This window comes from Podarcis filfolensis, assembly GCF_964270895.1.
Source record: "Podarcis filfolensis genome assembly, chromosome: 14".
Taxonomy (NCBI): Eukaryota; Metazoa; Chordata; class Lepidosauria; order Squamata; family Lacertidae; genus Podarcis; species Podarcis filfolensis.
This window is the reverse complement of record NC_139616.1, coordinates 39,407,963-39,431,678: the sequence shown is the minus strand read 5'-3', so window position 1 is coordinate 39,431,678 and position 23,716 is coordinate 39,407,963. Positions and strand designations below refer to the sequence as shown.

Sequence of the window (23,716 nt, the reverse complement as noted above, 5' to 3'; positions counted from 1 at the left end):
TGCTGATGTCCCTGACGAATAAGCATAACTGAAGGGAAACCCTTGATACATGAAATTATATATTTTTCAGAGAGGGAGTTTAAGGACAGGCAAGCAGTGCCTGTATAATATCCTTGCCTGGTTTTCAAATTACTGAAAACTAAAGACTGTTTCACTGTTTGCTGGAGGCTTTTGAAAAATCAATTTTCTCTCCCCCCCCCCCCATCACCATCAAATCACATGTTTGTGTTGCTTCTACTGAGAGGCTCAGGAGATATAATAATTTCATCTACTTTCCTCAAATTTTCATTTAATTGTGAGCAGAATTCTGGGGAAGGGGCAGGCATGGATCCATTGAGAATCCAGGGAAATTAAATACTACCAAGCAAGGAAAAACGGTACGATATGTTATAAGAAAGTACTAGAAACTATAGTAAGAGTAAGGTAAGATGTATAAGTACATTCAATGTTGTAAATGTAACTTACATTGGGAAATGACCCGAAGTCTGTTTTCATATAATTTAATTTATTAGAATTTAGTTCATTGGATTTTTTACTTTTGTTTATTTTTGTTTAGTTAGAAATTATAAGAAAAGAGCATGTACAAATACAAGTTTTTTTTGAAAAAGAGAGAGAGAGAGTCCAGGGGAAGGCTTGATTTGAGAAGTTAGACCTTGCCATCTTGGTAATAAAACATCTTCAGAGAAGGCATGTCTACCGAGAAGTAATCCACACTGAGTTAAATAGGACTGAAAGGTAAAGGGACCCCTGACCATTAGGTCCAGTCGTGGCCAACTCTGGGGTTGCGGCGCTCATCTTGCTTTACTGGCTGACGGAGCCGGCGTACAGCTTCTGGGTCACGTGGGCAGCATGACTAAGCCGCTTCTGGTGAACCAGAGCAATGCATGGAAACGCCGTTTACCTTCCCACCAGAGTGGTACCTATTTATCTACTTGCACTTTGACGTGCTTTAGAACTGCTAGGTTGGCAGGAGCTGGGACCGAGCAACGGGAGCTCACCCTGTCGCAGCGATTCGAACCGGCAACCTTCTGATCGGCAAGTCCTAGGCTCTGTGATTTAACCCACAGCACCACCCGCGTCCTTAAATAGGACTTACTCCCAGGTAAGTGAATATAGGATTGCAGATCCAGCTATACCTACAAATGATATTATTGTTCACACAAAATGTGAAAAGGGCAAGCAGTGAAATTCAAAAGCTGGTAGTATTTGTGAGTGTGTGCGTGAAGGCACTTCACCCAGTGGGTTGCTAAACCTTGCTGTGGACACGTTTAATGGAGTGGGGCAGGTGCTTCAAGGCCCCCCCCCACTTGCTCTGTTAAACAGCTTGCTGGGCTGCACCGCTCTTCCTCATGCTGCAGTTGGTGGGGCCTCCTATTGGCAGCCATGCAAACTACAGAACCTGGAATCAGCCTTTTGAATGTGTGATAAACATGCAACACCAGATGGCGCCAGAGAGCAAATAAAATTATAAGCGATTTCCCATAGCAGATTTAATTTCTGACTTATTTATAACACGCCCCCCCCAGTGTGTAGATCCACCCCCTGACAACATTTTACATTCTTATGTATAAACCACTTCTTAAGAGCACCACTGACTGGACCATCCTGACATTGTACAAACAGGCAGCTTCTAGCTACTTCCTAAGCACCATTCTTCAAAAACAACATGGGAATGTAACATGTAAGAAGAGTCTCTAAATAAATATAATCTAGCTGAAATATAGGATGGTTCTACATTGTCTATTAAGTATCAATAGTGATTGGATTGCAGACGGGGTTGTTTACTGAGCACTCATCCTGACTTGCTTATATTGTCTGATGTTATGCCAAGCAACTGTTATTCAACACCCCTCAGTGCATTTCCCCATCACATTCCTTTATTGCATTTTTATTTTATTTTTATTTTTTAAATCCAGTTTTGCGGTGGCTTTGGAAACTGGGTTTGGTGTGCAAGAGCACAAAATCAACATCAATGGCACATCCTGAATCTGCATCTATGTGACTGAATTCTACCCAAAAAGAGTCTGAAAGCACTCCTAGTTAGTTGAGCTGTGGCTAATGCTTTCTTGAAACAACTGGAAAATATCTATGTATATTAGTTACAGCTCATTTCAAACTGACTGCTTTTGTGACTATATTTAGTTGGCCGTTGGTACCTACATGCTTTATGTAAGATCTGATTGTTTTAACAGCATAGTTTCATTGTTAGACACATACCCAGAGGACCTTATACAACTCAGAAACTAGAATCTCTGTATAAACATGCAGAAACTTACCACAACCCACACTCTGGAATAGCAGAGAGCACTCCAAAAGGAAATTCACCAGGGTTTTTGAGAACTGAATTAAACAGCAAGCAGTACATTAACATTAACTTTTATCAGAGATCCATCGGTTGACATTGGAGAACCTTTCACTTGAATCGTCTGGTGTAAGTCAAAAGTTAATGTTTGACTAGATCGCCACATATTTGCAAAAAGGCCCCCGTTCTTTCCTCCAAATTAATTTATGCTGAAATATAAGATATGCCCCCTTTTTTTTCAAAAGTCATTGGGGAATGCAGGTTGGATAAGGGAAAATGGAGTAGAGAGGTTTAGCAAATCCAGAGATGGCGGTACTCTTTCCTTGACTCTGAAAGGTAGAAACGGTGGCCTTTCCTGTTTCATTCAAGATCTTGCTGGGCTTGCCCTAGTTCTTCAAGTGGTGAATCAAGTGGTGATCAGTTCTGGGGTTCTGGTTTGGTTTCCTTTTGAAGGAGGTCACAGAGCTTTTCAACATTTTGTACTATTTTCTTTAGTAATGAAGAAGAGGTTCAGCTCAGTTTGTATTTGAAAGTTAATTACCAAATTCACCCTTCCCAAAACAAAAAAATGTGAACTGAAATGCAGGCTATTGTGACATTATTTACATGCTCTGGTAACTTCCAGATTGGGTTGTTGCAATGTACTATGCATGAGGCAGCCATTGAAAACAACTCAAAAACTTAAATGGGTCCAAAATGCAACAGCCAGATTATTGGCTTGGGGTTCTGTTTAGATTTCATATAATAATAGTCCGGCTCTATTCTGCCTTGGTCAGACCACACCTGGAGTCCTGTGTCCCAGTTCTGGGCACCACAATTTAAGAAGGATATTGACAAGCTGGATGTGTGCAGAGTGTTGGGATGCTGCCAGGGAGACGGAGCCATCATGCAGGCCCCCCCCCATCATCTCTGGACGATCACCGGTCTCTCGTGGAACAGCATCAGTCAATTAGCAACACGAGCCTCAGAGACGTTCCAAGACTCGTGCACACCCTTTTCAGCAGTCTCCACAACGGAAGATTCAGACAGGAGAGCATATTTACAGCTTTATTCAACGTAGATCAGAACAAAGGAAAAACATGAGTGCTTGCCACCGTGTCCAGGAAAAAAGCCGGAACAAAAGCTATATACAAAACGGAAGTTCCCAGAGAGAACAGTGCTGGGAGTAAACAGGCATGTGACACACAACAATCATGCCTGAAGATTTAAGGTGGAACGGAAATATCCTAACACAGAGGAGGGCAACCAAGTTGATCAAGGGTCTGGAAAGCAAGCGTTGGGAGTAACAGTTGAGGGAGTTGGTGATTAGCCTGGAAAAGAGGAGGCTGAAAGGAGATATGATAGCCATCTTCCATTATCTAAAAGGTTGTCACATGGAAGATGGATTAAGTTTTCTCCTGTTCTGGAGGGTAAGACTCAAACCATGAACTGAATGGAACTAGTGGTGGACATAAATGTAGCCAGGAAGTTGGACAGGATCATCCAGTGGCATGGGATTGCTCAACATGCCTCACTTTTGATCTGCTAGTTTTACTTGGTCATCCATTTGTAATACCAAACTTGCAGAGGTCTGCAGAGCAGAGCCTCGTCCAAGTTAATCAATCCTCCTTCGAACTCAGCTTCCACCTCTGGTGGAACTTGTCAGTTTCATGTTGACCTCAGTGTTAAGGTTCGGAACAGCCTTGTGTCTAAAGTTCAGGTTCGTTTGTAGATAAATTGAAGGCTGCATGCAAATGGACTCTTGAAGTTCCTCACTTTATTTGTTGGCAGAGAAATTGTGATGGGGAGACTCCATAGAATTTCTCCTGGGGGATGAAAATTCTCCACCATTTTCTCAGGGTTGGGCTCACCATTAGAAGTGGCACCAGCACAGTTATCAGCTTTTCCCTTTGTTGGCAGACGGTCCACCATCTGGACTTAGGCTTCATTCACATCAGGCATTCGAAGCACTAGGGTCTACTTTAAACAGTCATGGCTTCCTCCAGAGAATTCGAGGAGCAAGAGTTCTTAGGAGGCCCTAATTCCCCTCCCAGAACTACAGTTCCCTGAGTGGTTTAACGATCAATCCCTCTTCACGGGGAACTATGGGAATTGTAGCTCTCGGATGGGAATAGGGGCCTACTAACTGCTCTCCATACTCTTAAAAAGCTAAAGCTCCCAGAATTCTGTGGGGTGAAGCCATGGGTTATTAAAGTGCTACCATAGCACTTTAAATGTATGGTATGAATGCAAACTTGGTGGTCTTATGGGCCCCACCCCTCTGTAGACAGTTCTGTGTATTACTTCAAATGCTGTACAGGAACCTATCCCCACCCCATTGAGAAGATTCCATCTGTTACCATTTTTGTTACCTCAAAATCTGGTAAAGACAGCTATTCTGCATTTGGCAAGCCTTCTGCACAGATGGCACCACTCAGAGGGCTGTTAACTTCAAGTCTTGTTAGTGAGTTCATAGGGAGAGCAGAAGCTACCTTTAACTGAGCCAGAACATTGCTCCATCCAGCTCAGTACTACCTACACTGATAGGCAGTGTTGTTGTTTAGTCGTTTGGTCATGTCCGACTCTTCGTGACCCCATGGACCAGAGCACGCCAGGCACTCCTGTCTTCCACTGCCTCCTGCAGTTTGGTCAAACTCATGCTGGTAGCTTTGAGAACACTGTCCAACTATCTCCTCCTCTGTTGTCCCCTTCTCCTTGTGCCCTCCATCTTTCCCAACATCAGGGTCTTTTCCAGGGAGTCTTCTCTTCTCATGAGGTGGCCAAAGTATTGGAGCCTCAGGATCTGTCCTTCCAGTGAGCACTCAGGGCTGATTTCCTTCAGAATGGAGAGGTTTGATCTTCTTGCAGTCCATGGGACTCTCATGAGTCTCCTCCAGCACCATAATTCAAAAGCATCAATTCTTTGGCAATCAGCCTTCTTTATGGTCCAGCTCTCACTTCCATACATTACTACTGGGAGAACCATAGCTTTAACTATACGGACCTTTGTTGGCAAGGTGATGTCTCTGATTTTTAGGATGGCAGTAACTCTCCAGAAATCCAAGCAGAGAGTCTCTCCCAGCCCTACCTGGAGATGCTAGGGATTGGACCTAGGAGCTTCTGCAATTGCTGCTGTTATTTGTTAGCAGCTGGAGACTGGAGCATGCCAGCAATAAAAACCCTGGTGCCAGTGAAGTTGACTCTTTCTTCAAAGAATCCAAAACAGCACAGGCCTAGTGGTCACAGCAACTCTTCCTAGTAGGTCTTGTCCTAATGAGGCCCCAGCTGTGAGGACTGAAGGTCCCTGCCTTCCCGCTGCTCTCTAAGACTCCTTCCCCAGCAGCCTAAGGCTCCTTCGTCTTATCTCTCTTTGCTCTGCCCTCTTCATTCCTCTTTGTGTTCTAGGAGTCCATGGGCGAGAAGAGAAGGGGAGACTCCCTGGCTTCTTCAGCAGCCTGACTCATCTCTGCCTCTTGGCCCCTCCTTCTCACCAGCCTCCCCTTCTGTCACTGATTCTGGACTGCTCTCTGCCACAGCCTCTTCCTGCTCACTAAACCCTGTTACCTCTCCAGCTTCTGACCCCTCCTCCTCCTGGTCGGCTCCCTCTTCTCCCTCTGGCCACTCAACACCATCCTATCTCCAGTCTCTTGGTACTGAGCTTTCTTCCCCAGGGGGTTTTCTTGGGGTTCCCCAGCTGGTGCCTCCCACCCCTCCTCTGCACCCAGCCACGCCATGACATGACTTTATTCACCTTTCGCTCTTGACTGAAGGCCACATTCTCTTCATAAGGCAAACCTTATGAAGGGCATGCCAATAGTGGGCAGGGCCATAGGCAAAAGTGACTGGAACAATGAATACAGATTTTACCTTTGTACAGTAGGCTAGTTTCTGTACACAGCTGCAGACGGCTCTCCACCCAAACAACAAAGAGCCATTCTCAGAGTTCAAGGTCACCTTTATTTGCACAAAGTTTGTTAGGCAATGTTGGCTATTTATTGAGCTTTCCTTCTGATTTGTGTGTGGCAAGCAATCATTGATTGATTGATCGATTGATTATTCAATTTATATACCACCCTTTAACCAAAGATCCCAGTACAACATTAAAAACATAATTTACATAACATAAAAAACAATAAAACAATTGGGGGGTGTCATAATATCCACCTGTCCACTTTTAAAAGGCCATAGATTGTTTAATTGCTGAAGTCCTGGGTAAAATGGGAATGTTTTCACCTGGCACCTAAAGACATGTGATGATGTCATCCTTGGCAACCACCAGGGAAGAGGGCACCCAGAGAAGGCCTTGCATAACACCACATGGCCTGGGTCTGTTTGTATGAGGAGAGGAGGTCCTTAAGGTAATGAGGTCCTGAGACGTGCAAGGCTTTCTAGGTCAGCACCAGTGCTTTGAATCGGGCCCAGAAATGAATTGGCAGCCAGTGCAGTTGGGCCAGTCATCTTGCACCCATGAGCAACCTGGCCATTAAATTTTGCACCAGCTGAAGTTTCCAAACCATCTTCAGAGGCAGCCCCATGTATAACACATTGCAGTAGTCTAACCTAGAGGTTACCAGAGCATAGGCCACATCAGTTAGGTAAGGGCGTAGCTTGGCCACCAGCCAAAGCTGACAGAAGGTATTCCCCACCACTGAGGCCACTTGGGCCCAAAACTACAGCAATGGATCCAGGAACACCCCCAAGTTATGTACCTGCTCCTTTATAGGGTGTGTAAACCCCCAGGAGCAAGCAGTCTCCATCTGGTCTAAGGAACCACCTACTAACAGTGCCTCTGTCTTATCTGGATTGAGCTTCAGTTTATTGGCTCTCATCCAGTCCATTACAAAGGCCAGACCCCAGTCCAGCACATCCACCGCCTCACCTGCAGATGTGAAGGAGAACTAGAGCTTTGTGTCATTATCATCACTTGTCATAAGAAGTCTGGTTGTGGGAGAGAAGTGAGTTTGTTACACAAGAGTGCCAAATCAACTTTAACTGCTGCTGATTTGTGATTGTAGACATATGTACTATTCCTATGTTTTGTAATGCCCATTGCACGCACAAATAAAATTATTCTTACTTTAATTGCACAATCTGAATTTGCTGGAATGTGGCTGAATCCCAACCAAAAATAGTGGCAGGCCGGAAGAGCCTAGAGTCAAAGAGAACGGGAAAGAGATATGCCCCCCACCAAATATAAAGTTGGAGCTGACTTAAATGGAAGCATTCTTGGGGTGCAGCTGCTATTCAGGATTCTGGTGCAGGATTAGGAGTTGTGCTGCTTGCAGTAGATGTCCATTTGCTTCCACAGTGCTCTTCTTGAAAATTTGTAAATGAAGCGAATATTTCAAAATCTCCTGAGGTCTCTCCCATCCACTTAAATCTCGTGTTGCTGTCTCAGACTTGTCACTGCGTGGAAGAGTGGGTGGCACATAACAAGGGATATTTAAAGTCCATGGATATCTCAGCATAGTAATGGTACAGTCTACTTTCCCTTCCTTCACTGTTTATCATCCCCACAGTCTCTAATCTGGACGCTCAAAGTCCAGCCAAGAGTTAGGTCATCCCAATATCAACAAGCCTTGAATAACGTCCACAGCGTTCAAGAAAACTCAGTAGTTGTGCAACCTCCCCCATTGTGTCAAACTCGCCCCCATTCTTTGTTCCTTAACTCGTTCCGTCTGATTTTCCCCGTGACTGTCTTCGGCAGCTCCTTGACAAACTCCATCTAGCAAAACAAGAACAACAAGAAGAAAGGAAGCATGGCAAATGAACCCACAGAGTGACTTCCTATACAACAGCTGCGGCTGTTTAGCATAGTGCAGGTGGAGTGTCTGCTCCGAATAATGACAGTCTATGTGGGCTGGCCTTTACAGACAGAAGGATGAAGGGAGTTGTAGTTCAGCAACAACTGGAGGGCCAAAGGTTCCCTGCACCTGGTCTAGGTAAAATGTGCTGCTTCGGATTGCAGGTGGGGGCTGTTATTTCTGAGTAATCTGTCTGCAGAGGCATGGGGTCTGAGATCAGGGCATCTATCAGTCAATGAGTGTTGCAAACAGGCCTGAATTCAGTTAGCCTCCGACATTTATGGACTTGTTCATGAATGGTGAATATGGGTCACTTCTCTGAGTTTTTCAAGGAGGGTGTGGAATTCAGCATCCAGATTAGGCAAATGGGTATCTGTTATTAGTGACAGTGAGTGTCCCAACTAGAGATGTTCTTATTATGATGTATTTAATAACACAGCATTCTTTATCAAGTCATGTACATTTAAGGCACATTTAACATTAAGGGCTCCCCTCCCTAAAGATTATTGGGAGCTGTAGTTTGTTAACGGTTCTGGGAGTTGTTAGGACATCCCTATTTCTCTCACAGAGATAAATTCCCAGAGTTCCTGGGAAAAGGGATTGACTGTTAAACCACTCTGGGCATTGCAGCTCAGAACCCTTAACAAACTACACTTCCCAATATATATATATATATATTTGGAGGGGGGAAAGCCAAGATTGTTAGTGGCGTAAAAGTGTTTTAAATGTTTGGTGAGGCTATGACCTCAGACATAGTCATCTTGCTGTTGGGGAAATAAGTTTGAAAGTATGAAAGGAGGAGCCTTTCAAATCCCAGTAGTTAAGAACTGGTTAACAAGATTGGGGAACATAGTAATCATGAGGAAAATTAGAAGTACTAATGATAATTACTAAGTGATTAGATTCCAAAGTAACTGGTGTGCCTTCATTTCTTGAAAGATCAGAGGCATCATTATGGTATAGAAAATATGACTAGTGACCTTTCATATCTCTATTTTTTTTTGGGGGGGGGGGAGATGTTATTCCTGAGCTTACAACACCGCTCTCTCCAGCACCACGGTCTCTAAACATCTCTATATTCCCTGGTAATACTTGCCTTCCTTGGATATTTGTATGGAGCAGTAACTTTCTTGACATGCTCCTGCAACTGGAGTGTTAATTTTGCCTTGTCTTGGAGTGTGTAGGCTGGGGACAGGACCACAAATGCCTTCACCACCTAAAAGGCAGAAAGGCAGAGTTGGCATATAAGCAAAGACAATCTCTCTCTCTCTCTCTCTCTCTCTCTCTCTCTCTCTCTCACACACACACACACACACACACACACACACACGGAGCTGTGCCCCAGCTCACTCTAGTCACCAACACCCCTGCCACACACCCTGCACGAACCCCTCTAAAGCCTCCCCTCCTCACATATTCTGGATGTCCTGCATGTGAGTATCCCACAGATGGCATTGGGATAACAGGATGCGGGATTAGGTGGACTATTGGCCTGTTCCAGAAAGGGCTCTTGCACATAATAATAATAATAATAATTTTTTAAAAAGGTAAAGGACCCCTGACAGTTAAGTCCAGTCGCGAACTACTCTGGGGTTGCGGGGCTCATCTCGCTTTACTGGCTGAGGGAGACGACGTTTGTCAGCAGACAGTTTTTCCGGGTCATGTGGCCAGCATGGCTAAACTGCTTCTCGCGAAACCAGAGCAGCACACAGAAACTCTGTTTACCTTCGGGCTGGAGCAGTGCATATTTATCTACTTGCACTTTGTTGTGCTTTCGAACTGCTAGGTTGGAAGAAGCTGAGACCAAGTAACGGGAGCTCACCCCGTCATGGGGATTTGAACCGCCAACCTTCCAATCGGCAAGCTCTGGGCTCAGTGGTTTAGACCACAGTGTCACCCATGTCCCTAATAATAATAATACAGTAACAACAACAACAACAACAACAACAACAACAACATTATGTCACCCATCTGACTGGGTTGCCCCAGCCACTCTGGGCAGCTTCCAACAAAATATAAAAAAAACACAATAAAACATCAACCACTAAAAGCTTCCCTGTCCAGGGCTGCCTTCAGATGTCTTCTAAAAGTCATATAGTTACTTATCTCCTTAGCATCGGGTAGGAGGGCATTCCACAGGGCCGGTGCCACTACCGAGAAGACCCTGTGCCTGGTTCCCTGTAGCTTCACTACCTGCAGTGAGGGAAGCACCAGAAGGCCCTCGGAGCTGGACCTCAGTGTCCGGGCTGGATGATGGGGGTGGAGATGCTCCTTCAAGTCTACAGGGTCAAGGCAGATCGGGGCTTTAAAGGTCAGCACCAGTGCTTTGAATTGTGCTTGGAAGCATACTTGTTTTATAAATAAACATTTATTGATCAACCCTGTGAGGTACATTAGACTAAGCAGCAGTGACAGGCCCAAGGGCACCCGGTGAGCTTCATGGCTGTGTGGCAGGTTTGAACCCTGGTCTCCCAGGATTTAGTGTGAGCACTACACAACTCTAACCACTGCAGCATACTAGCTCTCTTAGCTCCAGACAGCAGGACCAATAGCCTGGGATTATGGGAGTTGCAGTCCAGTGAAACCTGGAGAGCCACAGGTTCCCCAGCCCTGCTGGACAGATGCTGTTTTTGCAATTGTTACCTCTCCTCTGAGTGGGTCTGGGCTGCTGACAGCTGCGGCTTCTGCTACCGCTGGATGTTCCAAAAGGGCGCTTTCTATTTCAAATGGTCCAATGCGATACCTAAGAAATTGACATCATCATAATAATAAAAACAACAAAGCAACAATGAAATTGTAGGAGGAAAGACGCCTCGCATGGAAATGTCTCTTAACCTGAATAATGTCTATTTTGCAGATGAGAAGGATGAGTAGATTATTTGCATTTGTTGGAACTTGGGGTGAAAACACATGCATCTTACGTATAAAGAAGCCTACTGCTAACAGTTGAATACTAGCAATATGTTGCAGAAAACAATAAATCACAGACAGGGAACCTTGGGAGCTTAATCACAACTGCTACTACTCTAGATAATCATAACTCCTTTAACTCTCCTCTGAGGGGCTCAAAGTATCATTCACCCCTCCACATGTTAGCTTCACAACAACCCTGTGAAGTAGATCAGCCTGCAAGCCTGTGATTGGTTGAAGGTCTCCCGGATCTTCATCCAACATCCAGCTGTTACAGAGCACTGGCTGATTAGAATCATGTTTGTGCCAATGCAAGATGGTTTGGGGATCCTGAAGCATCCGGCTTCAAAGAGCTACAGAATTAGGAAAGGAAGAGAACAAACCAACCCTGAAGAATTGATGACATCGTCAGCTCTCCCGATAAACCAAAAGTATCCATCTTTATCCATCAGTCCTCTGTCCCCAGTAAGGTAAAAATCCCCTCGTTCTGTTGCAGCTGTTTTCTCTGGGTTATCCTAATGAAAACAGTTCAGAAAGGGGGAATTAACCACAGGGACATTTTGCCCCAGGACTGCAGAGTTATAGGAGCATCAGAAGCTGCCTCACCCGGAGTCAGAACATTGGTCCAATTGGTTCAGTATTGTCTCTACACTGACTGAGAACTCTGGTTTGTTAAGGGTGCTGACAGAAGGTTAAAGGTAAAGGTAAAGGGACCCCTGACCATTAGGTCCAGTCGTGGCCGACTCTGGGGTTGCGGCGCTCATCTCGCTTTACTGGCCGAGGGAGCTGGCGTACAGCTTCCAGGTCATGTGGCCAGCATGACTAAGCCGCTTCTGGCGAACCAGAGCAGCGCATGGAAACGCCGTTTACCTTCCTGCCAGAGCGGTACCTATTTATCTACTTGCACTTTGACGCGCTTTCGAACTGAGCAACGGGAGCTCACCCCGTCGTGGGGATTCGAGCGGCCGACCTTCTGAGCGGCAAGTCCTAGGCTCTGTGGTTTAACCCACAGCGCCACCTGCATCCCTGACAGAAGGTTAGGAGGTCACTATTCCCTATTCCCCTCACAGAACTACAGTTCCCAGAGTTCAATGAGAAGATGAATGGTGGTTAAGCCAAACACAATGCTTTTTTATGTGTTTCGTCAATATGTTTGTTTTCATGCACAGTGTCCCCTAATATGTGCATTTATGTAATATTGGTTGGTTGGCAAACTGCATAGCATATCTCCAGCCAGGCTTGTGGGCAACTAACATTTGGGGCTATTTTTCCAGCTGGAACTCACTGGAACTCAGTTCCGGCACCTCTCAGGTGGGCATCATTGCCATTCTAAGCGAACAAGGTTCATGGTGAGTTCCGGTACCTCTTTATCTAGGAAAATAGCCTTACTAATACCCTATATCCTTTTTAATGTGCTTGTAGGAGGGGCTTGGAGGGAGAGGGGTCATTGTTTTGCTTTGTTCTTGTTCTTATTATGTATTTTGTGTTTTCGCCTTGCATTTTTATGCTGTGAGCCACTCTGAGATCTACAGAGGAAGGGTGGTATGCAAATTTAAAAATAAATAAATAAATAAATAAATAAATAATGCAAACGAAATTCAGAGGGGTGCAAATTTTGAAGGACGGATCTGTTCACACAGAGAGAGAGACATATATATATATTGGAAAGGGCATATTTGACAAACTCAGCTTCAAATGAAAACTGAATCTAATTTCTCTCCTACTGCTAATTGCTGTTGAGGATCTTTTGATGCCAATAGGCCTATGCATTTGTTAAAATTTCCTCAAGATGAGCCAGTCACTTTAATATTTCTTTTGTATTGCCTTTATTCTGTATTAGACGGACATATACAAAGCATGCCGTCTACTGTTTTGATATTTTATTTGGATGGATGGTATATGAATATTATTTTATATGTAAATAAAGACACAAATCTGCAACTCCTTCCCAATTTCGCTTGAGAACTCCCCCCCCCCCCATTCTGGGGCGGTAGTGATGAAAATGCAGAATAAACCTGAGTTGAACCAAGGGGAACAAAGCTCTGTGGATTCACCCAGCCTTTCTAATTATGGTGTCCCTTCATATGCCACACAAAAATCAATGAAGTTCTCCAGAAGGCTTCTTACTACATAGCGACAGAAGAAACCAAGGGGCCTTTGGGGCTTCACTCTGATGCCTATTTCTCCTTCTTTCCCAGGTGGAAGAACATTTGCTTCTTCATCTATGATCTAGAAGAAAAGTAAAGGTAAAGGTATAGGACCCCCGGAAAGTTAAGATCAATCAAAGGCAAGTATGGGGTTGCAGCACTCATCTCACTTTCAAGCCGAAGGATCTGCTGTTTGTCCACTGACAGATTTCCGGGTCATGTGGCCAGCAGGACTAAACTGCTTCTGGTGCACCGTGATGGAAGCCAGGGTGCATGGAAATGCCATTTACCTTCCCGCCGCAGTGGTACCTATTTATCTACTTGAACTGGTGTGCTTTTGGACTGTTAGGTTGGCAGAAGCTGGGACACAGCAACGGGAGCTCACTCCGTCGCGGGGATTCGAACTGCCGACCTTCTGATCGGCAAGCCCAAGAGGCTCAGTGGTATAGACCACAGCATCGAGTATCCTCCATTCTGGTGTGTCACAGCAGCTGTACTCTGTGGTTTTGGCTGGTGCCCATTGGGATTAGTGTGGCAGAAAGCAAGGAGGCCAGCAGTAGGTAGAACCAAATGACTGTCAAAGTGAACTAATTCTAGTTTTGTCTCCATATTCTTCCCTGTTGAGTTTTACAAGGACAACACTGAGACTAAGGAGGAAGGGGGAAGCTGGCAGCTGGGGCCACTCTGAGACTGGTCGTAAGTAGGCAGATAGGCAGCTGCGGGGGGAGGGTGTTGGCTGAAGGTGGACCGACATTGGTAGTGCATTTTCCCTAATGGACCAACCTTCGCTGGCTGTCATTTAAAAATGGATAGGAGCTAGAAAAATAGGAACCACTCACCTCAACTTGATATGGTGCACATGCCTTTCCCATTGAACCGGGTTTAATTTTCATCCCTTTTTTAACCGCACAAATCGCACCCTGTTTAAAAGAAGATTGTTATATTGTTTCAAAAGGGGACTATATGGCATTTCCCCAACAGCTTTTGTTATCTTTGCATCTTGATCTTTTGCATGTTTCCATTGAAGTGATTTGCAAGGATTTCAAATGGCACATTCCCAAGTTTCTGTAGCTTTACAACGTTTGACTAGGGCCAGGTCTACCCTAACTTATTAGATATATTGTTCTAAAACATCACTGGGCATACTGCTAAAATAAAAACATTCCTTACCTTGTTTCCTTCATAACAAAGCAGTTTCCCTATTGTCCAGTTCCTGGTTGCTCTGCAGCGCCCTATGGTGTCTCATTTTAATAACGCATTATTAACATCACAAGCAAAACGTAGTATGTCCAAATATGTTATGATAACTGTTCCTTAACCCTTCCTTAACGTTATAAATCATGAGTGTAGATCTGCCCTAGGTTTCAATAAATAGCAGGGGATGTCACTGCCTTTGTTTGAGCTACCCTGTTTTCCCAAAAATAAAACAGTGTCTTATATTAATTTTTGCTCCCAAAGATGCGCTGGGTCTTATTTTCAGGGGATGTCTTATTTTTCCATGAAGAAGAATATGGTACACATTTATTGTCTAATTCTGAGTCAGCCAGACTCCGTCAGGGCAGAGCGAGCGGCAGGCGGCAGCATATCCTGGCGCCGGTACAGGCTCTCCGATTTAAAGAGACCTTGCACTGCCTGAACAGTTCTGGTTGTACTGCGGCCAATCAGTGAGCTGCGTGGCGGCGCCCGCTGCTACGGTCCAAAGGAGTCGGACGCCTTACGGTAGCTTCGGGGGCCTTATATTCCAGGGGGGCCTTATGTTCAGGGGAGGTCTTATTATCGGGGAGGTCTTATTTTTTTTGGGGGGGGGGTGCCTGATATTACAGCGAGAGGCAAAAGTGGAAGTAGGTCTTATTTTGGGGGGATGTCTTACTTTCGGGGAAACAGGGTAGGTGCAGAAGTTGGGCCTGAACCCAAAAGACCTCACTACTCTTTTTAGCCCATTTCTCAGGAAGCAAACTGATGATGCTTAAAGACAATCAGCTTGGCCCAGAACATGAGCTGAAGGTGCAGGAGTGGGGGAAGCTGACAGATACTCATAATACCCACAATCCTCCTTTTAGGCAAGGAAGAAGCATTTTATGTGAGTTCAATGACAACTGTTTATTTACCTAATGAAAACACTAAATGGGAGTGCAAAGCAGGGGGTCAGTGAAGGTCATGACCTTGGGAGTGTGGCTGGGGAGGGATGTGGCATGAGGAGAATCCTGAGGGCCAGATAGCGAGGCTTGGCGTCCACCTTGGCCCATGTGTTTGAGGTCCCCTATCTCCATATTAAAAGATCATTGAAAGCATAAGAATAAACAGGAGCACCTACTGTTTCTGTCTGTCCATAGAGATCATAGATGTGCAGTCCTGTCATGCTTTTCCACTGCTCCATCACTTCAGGATTCAGAGGTTCCCCTCCACTTAAGCAGTACTGCAGACTCATGAACTTATAACTGAACAAAATAAGAGACCCCCAAGGACATTTTATGCAGCATCTAAGAAACGCACAGTTCAAGGAGGGGGTCATCAACAAGGCCTGGCAGGTTGTTGGGAATTACACTCCATGGGGAAAGAACACGAATTCTGTTCAGTCATTTGGTGGCTATGGTACGGAATAGGTGAAGGGGGTATCTCTAGAGCACACCTGGCTCACCCCACCCCCATAGACCCCAACATATGTGTTGTCCAGCAGTGTGGCTGGTGCAAGCGTTGGTATCTAGCGGGCAGGCCTAGATAGGCACATTCTAGAGAGCCCCTTCTGTGTACCCAGAACATGTTGTACAGAAGTTATTGGGCACCCTAGGAAAAGCACATTTCCCAAGCTTCCCGGCGTCCCAGATACTGCTTTGATGGTATTTAAGACTATGGTGAAATGCGATCTTAACACACCTTCAGGCCACTGGGGGGAAAAGGATCAATGCATCAGTATCTATATTTAGTCTATATCAGTATCTAGATTTAGTTGTGTGTCTCCATCCTGAGCCATGAGTATGTGTACAGATGTACTCTTCATTTGGAATCCAGCTTGGCCTGTTTTGCTCCTGATGACATCATTAGGAACACAACGGAGTCCTTATCTAATTTGTGTAAGCCTTCCAAACTGCATCAATCAACCTTTACACTTACCGTTTGTCATTCACCTGACTTAGAAAAGGCAGTTGTGACCATGATAGTGCCAGGCCGTGAGATTTTCCTCCCTCTTCCTCCCTCTATCTGGCACCCTGAATGCTGTTATGGCAGGGGCACAAGTGTCTGGGAGGTCTAAACTGAAGCTATTGGGTGCCTTGGGAAAAACACATTTCCCAGGCTCCCTAGTGCTAAAGGCACCACCAAGGGGAAAGAGGCAAGAACCACACCCCTTCCTGCTGCTACCACTCCAGATACCAGAAGTAGAAGTAGAAGTAGAAGTTCTTCTCTTCCTCTCAAATCGCAATTGCAATTCTTGGAATGTAACGTTTGTCAGGTATTGGAAACAAGCAGGGCAAGATGCTAAGGTTTGTATTTCAAACTAGAGCTTCAATAACATCACTGACATCGGAGTCTGGACACATGCAGCAAATCCATTCTGAAACCAGGAATTTATCAAGGTACCTGGTGAGATCGCTCTGTGCCAACATGCGGAACAAGGTTGGAGGACCCAGGATGGTGGTGATGGGAAACCGGGACAGAGTCTAGCAGATAAAAAAAGGCAAAGGTTGTGCAAGAACAACACAATCTGATCCAACCCAATGTCTTGATCAACTGAGTTTTATATTAACTGTCTTGGTTCATCTCACAAATTGGCTGATGCACAGTAGTGCTAAACTAGGGGGGTGGGGCACTTTTTTCAGGTTGAGGGTCACTCTCTCTTCTTGGTGACCTTTTGAGGGCCACATGCCCATGGTGGGTGGGGCCTGAGGGGGGAGTCGGCGGAGCAACCAATTTTAATTTTACCCTTGAACAGAGGGCTTAGTTCTACACACTCTCTAGTCTCCAAATGAAAAGCATTATCAGAGTTTAAGGGCCATAGCTGTCAACTTACAGATTTGAAAATAAGGGACCAGCAGCCTCGAAAATAAGGGATCAGCAGCCAAAATAAGGGATTTTCCAGGCACAGGTATGTTCAACTTCTGAGCCCCTCCGAGCCAAAGGCAGAAAGCCCAGCCAGCAGCCAAACAAAGCCTCAAGCGGTGGTTCCCACAGTGCAGCAACCCGGCAAAGGGGATGCAGCAAGGAAAACCACCGTCACCTCTCCGCTGGGAAGCGCTGAGCAAAAGCGAGTCCCCAGGCAATGCAGCCGATGTGATCGGCGCAAGGCATGCAAGCTCCACCCCCCCAGTCATTCTTAGACTCCTTATTGGGTGAGCAATGCAGCCAAGCAACACAATTGGAGCCTCCCTCCTCCCTGGCCGGCAGGCAGAGAGGCAGAGGAGCTGCTTCCTTTGAAACCCGGGAAATTTAAGGGACATCATCAATAAGGGACAGCAGCGGGACACAGCGCTGGGATAAGGGACTTTCCCACCAAATAAGGGACGGTTGACAGCTATGTCAAGGGCACAGTCTATCCGGACCAAAACACCCAAGGAGAGTACAATGCAAGGCTAGTAAGGTTGTAGTTTGGGGAGAACCCCAAAGGCCAGACTGAGAGAGCTGCATGTGGCAGAAAACAGGCTTGCTCCATCTTCCATGTGACAGTCCTTCAAATATTTGAAGAAGGCTCTCGTGTTTTGGCTCTCATATTGTTTCAGAAAGTGTGAATTAGGTAGGTTTATCTTGAAATGCAAACTGAATTTATCCCTAATCCCCCAGGACAAACATTCTCCTCCATCCCTAAGTAAAACAAAAGCAATTGTGGTCTGATTAACCTTAAATGGGCATAAATCCCAACCTATTCCGCAGACTCAGAGACAATAGCAATTAGTCAAAAATAATGTTAAAAAAACAATAAGTCTCATTACTGTTCCTCCACTTCTAATGTAATCCCAGCTACTGACTAACTGCCATTATAGAGAAAAATCAGGTAGAATGTTTGAAGAGACAGGAGCAAGAATCTTACATTCAGGATAATTGTTGATTCTATTTGCTGCAGGCTGTGTATGAAGACGCAGGAACCCAAAGCCCATGGTTCGAAAACAGACCCCAGAGAAGCCACCACCCATCCTGTATCTGCAGTGGACCACATAATGTCAGCAGGGGTCAAATCCAGCCAGTATCTGATATAAAAGAGGAGAGAAAATGGCAACAGGCAATTCAAGCATGCAACAAGGGCCTTGAAGATTATGTTCAGCGGTTGGCATTGTACTGTTTGGTATTATTATTATTATTTTAAATTTATTTATTAAATACATTTGTACCCTTCAGAGTTTGCAACCCTGATCTACTAGGGTCTCTGCCCCAATTTTGGAAACCCTAAGGAGCCCCCCCCCCCCTTAGATTAATGCTGATCAGGTACCGCCCAGTAATTGTGCCTGGTGTTTTGCTGCATTCACATTTAGGTGTGCAGTCTGAAACATCAATTGCATGAATGTGTCTCTGCCTTCAGTGCTCCACAAGGCTTTTCTACATTCCCAAATGCCTATCTTACTTTGCTGCACTTTAACTTACCAAGTTGCCATGCTTCACCATAAGCTGGACTTCACTTTGCCTTGCTTGACCCTCTTCTGTCTTCCTGAAAACTGGACTTTGCCCTCCCTTGCCTTGCCTGACTCTGTGATGCTGCACCCTGAACTTGTGCCAAGAGAAATTGAGGGAAGATTGACTGGGGGTGAGCGGGAGAGAAGTTCTTCATGAGTTTCTCAGGGGTGGGTCTCAGTGTTAGTGCTGGCAGCAGCAACAACTGTGTTGGCAGCCTGGCCGCCATTTTGTATCCCTCATAATGCATTTCTGGGGAATTGTGGAGTGGGGGCTGATGGGAAATGGAAACTGCCTCACAAAATGGTGGAGAATATATGGAGAAAATGTTGCAAAGTAGCCTTCTTTGGTGAGGAGAAATAGAAAACTTCAAGACCTTTTCTCAGTACATTTTTGCTTCGGCTCTATTTGATACCTTTTGTGGGCGATGGGCCGAAAGCCAAGACTCCCTTGGGAATGCTCAGCCATCTTTGGAGCCCCCGTCGTTCCACTGGTGAAGTAAATAACCATTGGATCATGGATCTTTGTTCTCACGCAAGCATGGCTGTCAGGAGCCTCTCTGTGTAGCACAGAAAGCCACAATAGTTAAAGTAACTCCAATCACAAATGCAAGAGGCCACTTTCTACATTGCTCAGGGACGCATTCCAGCCAGGCACAAGCACCCAAGGAGGCTGCAAAGCAGGGCCTGGGAGGGGGGTGGTCTGAGGAGAGAAAGCCATGTTGTTGTTTTCAGGGGGTACTCAAGGGTATTGGGATGCGGGTGGCGCTCTGGGTTAAACCACAGAGCCTAGGACCTGCCGATCAGAAGGTCGGTGGTTCGAATCCCCACGACGGGGTGAGCTCCCGTTGCTCGGTCCCAGCTCCTGCCAACCTAGCAGTTCGAAAGCACGACAAAGTGCAAGTAGATAAATAGGTACCGCTCTGGCGGGAAGGTAAACGGCGTTTCCATGCGCTGCTCTGGTTCACCAGAAGCTGTTTAGTCATGCTGGCCACATGACCCGGAAGATGTACGCCAGCTCCCTCGGCCAATAAAGCGAGATGAGCACCACAACCCCAGAGTCGGCCACGACTGGACCTAATGATCAGGGGTCCCTTTACCTTTACTCAAGGGTATGCAGTACTGGCACCTCTTTTTTGTTGTTAAAAAGTGTGGCACTTACTGTAACAACTTCATGGTGAATACCAGCACCTTTTTTTTTTTCTAGGGGAAAAAAGCACTGAGAGAATGTATGCCTGGAAAATGGCTATGTCCTGAGGAAAGTCTCAAGGGCTAACCAGAGAGGCTTGGAGGGCTGCATTTGGTCCCATGGCCCCGAAGGTTCTCCACCCCTGTGTTGTTGGATGAAGCACAATGAGGGATACTCACTTGCAGAGTTCTTTGAAATTCAGCCACCCATCCCTCGGGCCTTCAGATACCACCAGCTTGGTTTGCAGGAAGTTGCAGCTGCCTGCAATGGAATCCACTGCAGGGGCCACAGCGTCTGTGGTGATGATACACTTGGCCTTCGATGCCTGAAGTCTGTGCTGAATGTCTTTTGCTGTTAACTGGGATATTCCAGGCATAAGGATGATTCCTACAAGAAGAGCAATGTTCTTTTTAAGGACACGTGGATCTGTGTTGTAGGAGTTTTGGAGACTCAAATGCTTCTGGGCCAAATGGAGAGGCCTGGTGGCAGGGGCGTAGGAAGGGGGGCCGCCCCATGTGCCATCATGGAGGGGGTGACAAATTATCAAGGAACAACTACTACCCTACTAGGGCGGTTCATAAAAAACTTTTTTAAAAAAATGCCTTCTCCAAAAGTCCATATCAGTTAATATCTTGACCCTCCTCCACAAAAATAGCTGTTAACTTGGCCGTTTTCCTATGTTGTGAAGGCTGAAATTTCAACAAAGCACGTGCCTTTGCTAGACTCTTTTTGGGCACCTGCTGAAAGCATTCTTCTTTAGGCAAGCATACCTAGATGCTTAGGAAGTTGAAGTAATTTTAATCTTAATATTTTAGCTTTTGTATGTTTTAAAGTAGGACTGTTAATTTTTCTTGGTTTTACTGCTGTGGTGTTTTTTGTTTGTTTGTTTCGGTAAACCACTTTGCAGGTTTTTAAAATAAATTTTATTAAATGAATGAACAATAAATATAAATAAAATAACGCAGGCCAAAACACAATCCATCTTGTAGATTTAAGTATCTGTCCATAGTCGCCTGCCTGTTATCAGAGGCTCAGAAACCACATTCCTTTGTAAGAAAATATGAAATAACATAAAACCATTTTTGCAGGCAAAAAATAAAATAAAAATCAATGTGGGGTGTGACAAGAAATGTTCCACACCAGGTACCACCTGACCTTCCTACACCTCTGCCTGGTGGGTCTAATCTGGCCCATGGCATGGAGTCTCCTACCACCATTTTATGGCAGGTGTGGGGGAACCATTGGCCTACCAGATGTTACTAAACTACAACCCCAATCATGCCTGGCCATTGAGCCTTCTTGCTAGGGTGGATGGAAGTTGTAGTTTAGTAACATCAGGAGGGCCAGAAATTGCCCACACTTTCTTTATTGTTTCAACTTGTGGGTCGCCACCAAGAGCTGTCTCCCCCCCCCAACATGATGCCTTCCTGATGTATTGCACTACAACTCCCATCATCCTTGACCATTGGAAGTTTTGGCTGGGGATGATGGAAGTTGTAGTTCAAGACAGTTCCAAGAAAGGCTGTATTTCAAGGTTGGGGAACTTGTGGCCTCCTGGTTCTGTGTCTGCAAGACTCCAGGTCCCATCATCCCTGAACATTGGCCATGCTGGCTGAGGCTGATGGGATTTGGAGTCTAACCACACCAGAAGAGTCACAGGTTCACCATCCCTGCCGTATTACGTTCAGCTATTTTTATTGACCTGTCCTTATGCAAGCCACGGTCACCAACCACCATTCCGGGATTCGGGGCAGGATAACCAAAACTCTGTCTCCTTTGCATAGCCCACATTGGTTGGAGAGTATATTGGCCACTTTCCTGGACAGGACTCCCAACTCCTCAAAGCTCCACCTTACTTCACCCCCTCTTCCATTTATCCACCATAGTGCTGGGTTAGAAGGTCTTTTTCCTTCCTGCAAAATAAATGCAGATGTGTTAAAAGAAAAGGGAAAGTTTGCTTTGTTTATAGACCTGATTTAGCAGGGGCGGGGGTCCTTTTTCAGCCTGAGGGCTGACCGTGTTTATTTGAAATGTGTGTTTCTGGGCACTGTGATCTATCGAGTTTTTAGGTACCATGCTCTTGTGTGTTTAAGGGGGCCGTGTCCTCATGCACAAGCAAAGCCCCCCAAAATGGGATGTCCTGATTTTAGCGGGACAGTTGAGGGGTATGTGATGACCACGTCAATTCCAGATCAGGCTTGGAGGGTGTGTGGATGAAACTTATTACTGGGCTCCTCCAGGCAGCCTGTTATAATAATATAACAATAATAATTTATTATTTATACCCCGCCCATCTGACTGGGTCTCCCCAGCCACTCTGGGCGGCTTCCAACCAAATATCAAAAACAATACAGCGTCAGATATTAAAAACTTCCCTTCAGGTGTCTTTTAAAAGTAAAATAGTAGTTTATTGCCTTGACATTTGCTGGGAGGGCGTTCCATAGGGCAGCCGCCACTACCAAGAAGGCCCTCTGCCTGGTTCCCTGTAACCTCACTTCTTGCAGCGAGGGAACCGCCAGAAGGCCCTTGGAGCTGGACCTCAGTGTCCGGGCTGGATGGTGGGGGTGGAGACGCTCCTTCAGGTATACAAGACCGAGGCCGTTTAGGGCTTGAAAGGTCAGCACCAACACTTTGAATTGTGCTCAGAAACGTACTGGGAGCCAATGAAGATCTTTCAGGACTGGTGTTATGTGGTCTCGGTGGCCACTCCCAGTCAGCAGTCTAGCTGCCGCCTTCATCCTTATTTGCTTACATAAAGCTTATGTGGAGGCTAGATTGTATCTGGTCTTTACTCAATGTCTATTGCAATCTGGTGGGGGTGGGTTTGTACACCAAAGAGCATTATACCTGATTTGTCTGTGGGGTGTTTATACATCTGCCCATTAATCATTTGCTCACTCCTCACTTTTTAATGCATTCCTCCATAATTTTCTTAAACGTAAAAGGTTCAATTATTTTTAAAAGTGGATTTGTTGTGCTGGGATGATAGAGCGTTTTAATCCACTTTAATTGTGCAAACCTAAATCTTGTTGTATGAGCTTGGGACGCTGCCACAAATTTCTGATGGTTTGGAGGTGCTCACTATTTAGAAGTAAGTTGGCATCAAAGCATCATATGTGTGTATATATATATTTCTAGAAATACACACACACACACACACACACACACGTTAACTGCTTTTCAAAAAAGGACACAATCGGATATTAATTTAGAAGGAGCCACTTCATCTGTAGAAGGAAAGTAAATTCTACCTTCTCGATCTGTGACCATTTATCCAATACGTCACTTGCAAAGTTAAAATACTCAGGTAGCTGCTGCTCTCCTTGGCTTTGAGCTTCGTACTGAGCAAAAATGGGAGAGCCGAGGAACCTGTTGTGTCTGTGGAACCATCGGTGATGCAGTCGAAGTATCCAGAACGATCTGAGAATCTGTGATTTCAGTAAAGTTTTCATGGCGGAAGAATTAAACCTTGCAATGACGTTAGCGCTAAAAAAATTAAAATACTCCTTTGGGTCACCAATCTACAAGAAAAAAAAGCATGGCACAGAAGAATAAATACAATTCCAAATAATGGCAGCCATTGTCATCTTTACAACAGCCTTTTAAGGAAGATTAGCACAATTGTTCTCCTGTTGCAGACCATGCATTGATGGAAGGAAAGATACAGTACTTGCCTAAGGCAGGGGTGTGAGTCAGGGAGATCTGGATTTCCTGAGCTGCTCCAGATGACCTGTTTATCAAGCAGTCATCCTGATTTGTTTGGACAAAGCTTACAGAGAGGTGATACTATG

At 45.4% G+C, this 23,716-nt stretch overlaps 2 protein-coding genes and 1 long non-coding RNA gene across 5 annotated transcripts in view; 1 reads left to right on the top strand and 2 right to left on the bottom strand.

Moving 5' to 3' along the window:
• LOC310748916 (acyl-coenzyme A synthetase ACSM3, mitochondrial-like) overlaps nt 1–2,427 on the bottom strand; it is a 25,481-nt gene extending 23,054 nt beyond the window's left edge. Inside the window, exon 1 of one of the 2 annotated variants that reach the window (XM_083585118.1) lies at nt 2,277–2,427. The gene's annotated coding sequence lies outside the window, so the exon portion shown is untranslated. The remainder of the gene's footprint in view (nt 1–2,276) is intronic. The other variant, XM_083585119.1, reaches the window with a different exon arrangement.
• On the top strand, nt 277–13,531 carry LOC310749049. Of its 2 annotated transcripts, none has more exons than XR_014541460.1 (3): nt 277–423; nt 12,270–12,344; nt 13,194–13,531. It is a non-coding gene; the product is annotated as an uncharacterized lncRNA (long non-coding RNA). The 2 variants fall into 2 exon arrangements; XR_014541461.1 differs by lacking the exon at nt 277–423 and adding an exon at nt 897–1,102.
• LOC310749017 (acyl-coenzyme A synthetase ACSM4, mitochondrial-like) lies at nt 6,881–23,716 on the bottom strand. The gene is made up of 13 exons (XM_083585452.1): nt 23,177–23,716; nt 21,628–21,838; nt 20,105–20,312; nt 19,153–19,296; nt 18,163–18,319; nt 16,719–16,798; nt 15,457–15,580; nt 13,982–14,062; nt 13,123–13,224; nt 11,383–11,510; nt 10,729–10,828; nt 9,182–9,301; nt 6,881–8,006 (listed from the first exon to the last, which is right to left on the bottom strand). Exons 1-13 carry the CDS (start codon nt 23,375–23,377, stop codon nt 7,920–7,922), a joined length of 1,743 nt encoding a protein of 580 aa, XP_083441578.1. The 5' UTR covers nt 23,378–23,716; the 3' UTR covers nt 6,881–7,919.

Coding starts and splice junctions, on each gene's coding strand:
- LOC310749017 (XM_083585452.1), bottom strand. CDS start 23,377: ATGAAAACTTTACTGAAATCACAGATTCTCAGATCGTTCTGGATACTT. Junction 15,581..16,718: donor GCACAGAGCGATCTCACCAG/GTACCTTGATAA, acceptor TATTTTGTTCAG/TTATAAGTTCATGAGTCTGC. Junction 9,302..10,728: donor CAGACCCACTCAGAGGAGAG/GTAACAATTGCA, acceptor TCTGCCTTTTAG/GTGGTGAAGGCATTTGTGGT.